The sequence below is a fragment of the Monopterus albus genome, unplaced genomic scaffold (assembly GCF_001952655.1).
Source record: "Monopterus albus unplaced genomic scaffold, M_albus_1.0 scaffold29.1, whole genome shotgun sequence".
NCBI lineage: Eukaryota > Metazoa > Chordata > Actinopteri > Synbranchiformes > Synbranchidae > Monopterus > Monopterus albus.
Genome location: NW_018127909.1, coordinates 2,343,130 through 2,350,657, shown reverse-complemented (window position 1 = coordinate 2,350,657; position 7,528 = coordinate 2,343,130). Strand labels below are relative to the sequence as shown.

At 40.3% G+C, this 7,528-nt stretch overlaps 1 protein-coding gene across 1 annotated transcript in view; it reads right to left on the bottom strand.

The window, feature by feature from the left end:
- Positions 1 to 820: 820 nt before the first annotated feature.
- dnah6 (dynein, axonemal, heavy chain 6) overlaps positions 821 to 7,528 on the bottom strand; it is a 58,295-nt gene continuing 51,587 nt past the window's right edge. The window contains exons 77-84 of the mRNA XM_020596207.1: positions 7,507 to 7,527; positions 6,502 to 6,631; positions 6,203 to 6,330; positions 4,993 to 5,178; positions 4,236 to 4,308; positions 3,752 to 3,903; positions 1,330 to 1,552; positions 821 to 1,078 (exon numbers count right to left, since the gene is read on the bottom strand). Of these exons, the coding sequence (XP_020451863.1) occupies positions 975 to 1,078; positions 1,330 to 1,552; positions 3,752 to 3,903; positions 4,236 to 4,308; positions 4,993 to 5,178; positions 6,203 to 6,330; positions 6,502 to 6,631; positions 7,507 to 7,527 (1,017 nt within the window). The 3' untranslated portion in view covers positions 821 to 974. The remainder of the gene's footprint in view (positions 1,079 to 1,329; positions 1,553 to 3,751; positions 3,904 to 4,235; positions 4,309 to 4,992; positions 5,179 to 6,202; positions 6,331 to 6,501; positions 6,632 to 7,506; position 7,528) is intronic.

Sequence of the window (7,528 nt, the reverse complement as noted above, 5' to 3'; positions counted from 1 at the left end):
ACCTCTGAGACTATCACAGTGCAGGTGCATTTATACGGAGACTTGATTCCACACAGGTGGATTCTATTTATCATCCTTTGTCATTTAGGTCAACATTGGATCATTCAGAGATCCTCACTGAACTTCTGGAGAGAGTTTGCTGCACTGAAAGTAAAGGGGCTGAATAATTTTGCACGCCCAATTTTTCAGTTTTTTATTTGTTAAAAAAGTTTGAAATATCCAATAAATTTCGTTCCACTTCATGATTGTGTCCCACTTGTTGTTGATTCTTCACAAAAAATGACAGTTTTATATCTTTATGTTTGAAGCCTGAAATGTGGCAAAAGGTCGCAAAGTTCAAGGGGGCCGAATACTTTCGCAAGGCACTGTATCTGCGACACAGACAGAGCTCTGTGTCTGCACCATGTGCCAGTACTGCAGTGGGTTTACCTAATGTGTTTGAAAAGCCCTGTTTTATGTTTGCACTATATGTCCTAAGTGACACAAATAGGCTGCTGATGTGTGTGTGCGCTGCAGTGAAAACATATCATTTGATGATCAGTGCTCCTTCTCCTGTCTCAACTTATCCCTCTTAGCTATCTTGTTTTTTTTGTGAGCCATTAACATCTATGTGTCATCCAGTAACTTACCACTGAACGTGAATGGAACAGAGTCTAGGATAAGGTGTTTCCATTGTAGAGACGTAATGTCTCATCTTCAGAGGTCTGGATGTACTGCACAATTCTCATCAAGTATCAGCAGGATGAGATTTTGTTGCTGCAAATAACTGATCTCCTCAAATACACAAGTATGTTATGGAAGCAGATAGATCAGACGGGGCTAACACAGAAGGGTTTATTACAATGTATGTGAACTAAGTGCACTCTGAGCATAAACAGTGTCTGTGGAAATATTTAAAACTAATCCACAAAAGATACATTAATTCAAGTCACTGAATAATCACATTTAAAACTCCGTTGTTTGTCCTTGAAAATTTAATCATCCAGCTGGCACAGGAGAGCAGAGGCTTTTGTTATCCAATAGTCGCAAGGTCGCTTGGAGGGAAGCATTACTGTGACAACAAAATTTGTTGAGTGACCTGCAGGGAGACAGAAATAAAGGGTGAGGGAAAATATGAATCAAAATAATTATCCTTTATGTTAGTGATAAGAGGACATTCCTTGTGCCTTTTCAATAATAACTACCCAAAATAATGAGTACCTGCTGCATTATGGTATATTAACAAAAAATTCCATCTGCTCAAAATACAATAAGTCAAAAAATGCCTTAAAATGCAAAAGCATTAACTAAACTCTTATGTGAATATGTCTGTTGAGATCAAGTATGTACCAGTGGTGGACAAAGTCCCAGCTCTGGCTGAGGTCTTGTACAGAGGAGCATGGTAGAGGTGAGGCTCAGGCATGTAGTTCTGCTGAGGCTCAAAGTGCACCACTGGCAGCATGGTGTTCATCACCCGAGGTAGTGCATCCTCAATCACCATATTGTCATCGTCCCAGCGAAAGGCATCCATGAACATACCGTGCACAAGCACGCCATCCTCGGGCTCTGGTAACTGTTGTTTAAACAAGTCAGAGAAGAAATATATTCACAGTAATTAATACTTTCTTTTAAACAACTTAGTCTTTTGTGCTCTCTCTGCTTTTGTGAGTAACTTGTGTAGCACTGGTGTTTAGTGTGCTTTCACATTTACTGTTCTCACTCAGTTACCTTGTATAAACTGGGTTACCAAGAGCAATGTCAACCAGCATTTGAAACACCCAACATTCCTAATGTTTTTGTCCTTGTAGAATTTTTGTACAACTCTTTTACCTAAGCTTTATGGACTTTATTTGCATTAGCAAAGAAGTGAAGGGTGGTATGGTGCCTTATGAAGCAGTTCAAAATAAAATCGGTCTAATGAAATCCCAGTGGACTTAACTTGATGTCCAATGTCTGTGAAAAGAAACATATAATGCACCTGTGCTGCATGAAGTAAAATTTATTGTTCATAAACTTGTTGATCTTAGTTTGAAAACCAATCTGTAATCTAGCTGTAAACTGCAAAAAATGAGAAGGATAGACTGTAGTCTTGATTCAAAAAGAAGTCATACTGTATGACTATGCAGAGAAAATGGAAAGCAGACGATGACGGGTTGGCAGCTCTGTTCTGGCACATTTAGATCCCTCTACGGTGTAACACAAATACTTGTGGGAGATTGTACAAAACCTGTGTATCAGAAAAAAGTTGCATTGTTAATTTTGTTGTATTTAGTGCTGGAAAGGCAAAGAAGCTCAGGGGGAGAAAGTTAATCTGGGTGAAATAGTTGACAGAGGAGCATTGACAACAAGAGTTGTAAATGGACTTACAGTACAGTATGTAGCACTTTTCTACACACCCAGTGCATTTTACAATATTTGACTATTCACCCCACAAATGCTCATAGTAACACTCATAGCAAAACTGCCATACTATCTGTAGGAAGCCCCTCCAAAACAATCACCTGACAACTTCCAGGGCATCGAAGGGATTATTCAAAGACTTCTACCTGGAAATAACTACCCCTCTCAGCTGCAATCCCTTTTACCAAAGGCTATATAGTATATAGTGTTCCTTCTTGGTTCTACCATTTGACTCCAGTCAGGTGTTGTGTTTGTGTGCCCCCATGTAAATGGGATTTAGTTTTTTTTACTTAATCCAAATCACATTACATGTGCTCACAATTTTGATTTTGTTGTTAATATCCACTTGTTTTGTTTATGTTCTGATACTTTTGTTCTCACGGCATAGCACAAACCACACTGCATGCATGGCGACTGAACAACAAAAAATAAAAGAAAACCACAATTGCCGCTTTGTGGTTGTATGCCTCCACCAATCAGTCAAATTCACAGGCATAGGACAGACATGAGGTCACTGTGACTATGATCTTTGACAGCCAAAATGTAATCAGTTAATCACTGAGTCCAAGTGGACACTTATGTCAAATGTGAATAAATTCCTTCAAGAATGAGTCTGATGGACGTATGAACGGTCGGATGGACAACCCAAAAAATAACACCTCTGGGCATGAGGATGTCAGTGTGGAGGCGAGGCATAACAAAAATGCTTTGCATTGTATCCATGAAGTCTCTGCCCCATCAATACTCAAAAACACTTCCGCATACCCAGGTTCAGAATCTGATACAATTTGTCACATCCACACATACACTAATGGCAGTTGAAAGCGGGAGCAACTTGGGTTTCAGTGTCTTATCCGAGGACACTGACACATGCTGTAGAAGCCAGGGATCAAAGTGCCAACCTTATGGTTAGAAAATTACCCGCACTACCTCCTGAGCTACAACTGGCCCAAGATATGTAAATTCTGCAGAGTGAATTCGAGGTGGATGGACATAGAGTTCTTACCTAAGTTCTAAGCTAAGAATGCAAAAAGTAATACAATTCCCAAAAGACTCCATTGTAGTGTTTGATGCTTCTATTTTGTGTTATTTCTTATTTCTCTTCTGGACATTTATGATGTCTGCTGCCTTGATACTAACGCCAACAATAATTTTTGAAAGAAGCGATTTTTAAGTCGTTTTTGGGCACATTTTATACCTTCATTAGCCTCCACGTAAGGAGATGACATGAGATAAGGTGAGTGCAACATGGGGAGTGATGTTACCAGTTGGATGTGATCCAGTGATTAGGGACCAGTGCTACAGTGGTCCATGCCTTATAGATTAATGAGGGTCCTTACACATCACATACCAACAACAACCTTTCCAGTACCTCTTTATCCATGTCCAGTTCTGCATTGATGGGCAGAGTGCGTAGAGCCTCATAGACCACTGCCTGATCCCTGTATGTTGGAGCCAGGCTGAAGCGGAAGTTCAGCTCATCAATGGGCAAACTGTAACGCCTGGCATGATTCTGCAGCACTCCTACAGGCCAACACGCAGATAACAATAAACAGGAAGCAAAGACATAACACACACGATGAAACACACAGAGATAACAATAAACAGGAAGCAAAGACACACACGATGAAACACACATACAGTAACTCAGCATTGTTCTTTGCACAATAGTGCATTGAAATAGTGGCAACCAAGGATAGGGAGTAGTTAAAAGCTAATCACATTATTTTCATGTACAGTATATGCTTGAAAGAATGATCACTATAATTCTATTATATTATAGCAGTTTTGGCATTTCCCTTACTGTGGCAGCTCACTAAAAAGATTGAGGATGTTTTGGTATTGCAGTGTTTTACCAGTAAGAAAGCCTTGAGGGAAGAAAAATCCAGAGATCCAAAAAGATTTGGGCTGACCACGTGTGATCCAGGTCTAGCAAGAGGAGATGAAAGAGAGGAAGAGATGTAATTAAATGTATCTTTAAATAGCTAAAGTTTTTAATCTGTTGTGTTCAGTGTTAAATAAGCCACGGTGCTTTGCAGGCATCCCATTACTCATGAGACCTGAAAGATTCACTGACTCAACATGTGCTGGCACAGTGAGGCAGAATCTCTCTTCTGAGGTAGTGAACATATACAGCAGGACTAAGCAGTGACCCATCATGTTACAAACTCATGCAACTCTGCCCTGTTTGCCCCTTTTATGTGTGTGAGAGAGAATGAATTTTAGTGACTGTGCAACACACATGCTCAGACCAGTCTAATGGAAGAACAGTTCAAATCAGGGGAGATGAACCAAATGCTGTATATAGGAGGAGGGAAAGGGAGAGAGAGTGAGAGAGTCTGTCCCAGGGAAGATTACAAAATGTTCTTGTAAATGTTTTTCTGCCCAGCAAGGGATCACACAGAAATACCTGCACACTTGCACTCAGATGCACACAATCAAACAATATCCACTGTCATATAATTATCACATCTTTTCCTATGTTGTTACAAATCAGTTTAAATGTATTTATTGAGACAAATTATTTTAAACACCATATTTGTAACTCTGCATAATTTACACCAAACATGCAAATGTGTGTTTCTGTGTAAATATCTGCAGCCTCTCACAAACCTGGATGAAAGCAGTCCTGAGGACCAGGTCCTTGACCCAGGAAGACAGGGTTTTGAGAGAAGGGTAGGCAGAAGTTGCCCAGTGGGTGGGGACCTGATTATTCAAGAAGCTTGTGTAGATACGGTCCATTTCCTCTGACATCACCACCAGACCTGCTATGGCTTTCTGCAGAGTGACAAGGGACATCTGGGAAGCACATAAAAAAAGGAAAAAAAAATAAGTCAGCTGATCAATGAGGTGGATGAAAGGACATAAGACTTCTACAAATGCAGTTTTTTCCCTTTGAGATGTCTGTGCAGATTCTCAGTCATCCAGGTCATAGTAAGCTGAAAAAACTTAGAAAAAAATACAACTGGACTAGATTTCTAGGTCGAAGACATTTCACCTCTCATCCAAGAGGCTTCATCAGTTTGGATGTTAATTTTTTCTAAGTTTTTCAGCTTCCCTTTGAGATATATAAGACATGGGTCCAATTTTATTTTCTTTTGTAGTGTCCTCTGATATCAGTAGCTGACAGGAAAAAAAGTTCAATCCAAACTGCTTCTTTAAAACATAACTCGTACGGTGGAGCCAGTGACCTGGTGGTGAGATAAAACCAAAAGTCACAGCTGACAAAGTTATGACAAAGACATTGTGTTGACAGTAGTTAGATGAATGGACCTATTTCAGTTAAGGACATATTTGAGCATGAAAGGCATAAAATAGATACTGGTTTGTAATGCAGCAGTGATGGCTACTACACAACACCATCCACTGTTTTGAAATTAAATGCTTTTAATGTGAAAGAAGAGCAACAGGAAATCTATCATTAGCAGCTGAATAGTTAAGCAGAAGTGAAGTGGCTGTTTAATAAAAGGTAGTAAGTGTTTCAGCATGTCTATTGGAATACATCCTACTGACCTACTACAACTAGAAAAGCTGTGTGTTTGAGCCATCTAGTGAGCTGCTACTGTTGGCAACTAGATGTGTAGTCAGACACGGACACTAAACTCGACTGTAGGCTAGCGGGGCTTTGTGTGTTTTTCCACAGAAATACAGTATCAACAGGCAACATGAAGGAGAGACGCAGGAAAAACTGAACAAGACACTAATTTCTGTGCCATCTCAAAGTGAGTACTGGCCTCAGCCTGGCTACCCCTGTGTGAATTGCCTGGCTCCGCGACTGCATGACTCCTGTCTATAACATTCAAATGTGTGTTTTATGTGTCACCCTGAGAACTCTGAGCAGGTTGTTGAATCGGTCAACTTCTTGGCCCAACACAGTTGTGAGCGAGTTAAGGCGGCCATTTTCATCTTGTACAAAAAGAGTTTCCACTGCCTCATCCATGTTCAGATGCTCTGTACACAGACAGATGGACAGGAAGACAGGTGGACAAAATTGATATCAAAAACAGTAAAAAACAGTATTAGTTATTGAGCTTTGCAAATTATATTCTCAGCAGTTACTCAAACTGACTATGAATGTGTGTGGGTTGGTGTAAGTATATGTGTGTGTATATATCAATATACCAGGTATCTTGGCTAGTATAGATTCAGCCAGATCACAGACTATCTCATCATTACTTTTAGCTCCATGCTGGGCTGAAGAGCGGGGATAAACATCCAGTATGGTGTTGATTAGCATCATGGTTTCATGGCGCTGAGGAGGCAAACACATAACACATACAAGAGAATACAAGTATAGTGTGTGTGTATATAGGACAAGATCAAGTGGCAACCTCCGGGGCTGAGAAATGAAGCCCTTGTGGAGGTGCCAGAACCTGCAGGTGTTCAAATAGCCGCTTGAGGCCGGCTCCAAAAGGGAGTCCATCCCAGCAGACTCTAATGTTAAAATGCCCATCTTTACAGCAGAAATTAGATTAGATTAGATTCAACTTTATTGTACCAATGTACAAGTACAAGGCAACGAAATACAGTTTAGCATCTAACCAGAAGTGCTATAACAGCAGTGCGGAGTGCACAGTATCTACAGTCAGTACTAATTTACAGACAGATATGTACAATTGATATTTACAGTAAGATATGTAAGGTAATGTACAATATACAACAGACTTGTAGTAAACATGTTTGTGGCCTGGTACAAAAAACTGTTTTGGTCTCTATTGCTAATTTCCCCTTCCTGTTGCCTGAGCGAGACCACAGCTGCAGAACAGAGTAAAAGTTATGCATAACGGCTGCTTTAAATGACAGGTGGGAGGGCCTCACCATAGGTAGCTGGCCACTAGCTGTCTAGCAAGCTCACTCATGCTCCGCCTCTTTGCCCATTTTTGGATTAGACCTAGCAGGTGGAGTGAAGCACTACTGATATAGCGACAGCCATATTGGCTTTTCAGAAAACCAATGGGTGACGTCACAGTGGGTTTGCCCCGTTTTTATATACAATCAGTGGACAAAGACTGATATCAAAAACAGTATTAGGCATTGAGTTTAATGAATTAGATTTAAAGAAGTTTTACAGATATGTATGTTTTTACTGTGAGATGCTGCTGTTATTATTTCAGTATTGTTTCTCACCTGAAAGGCCAGGTTGGCATTC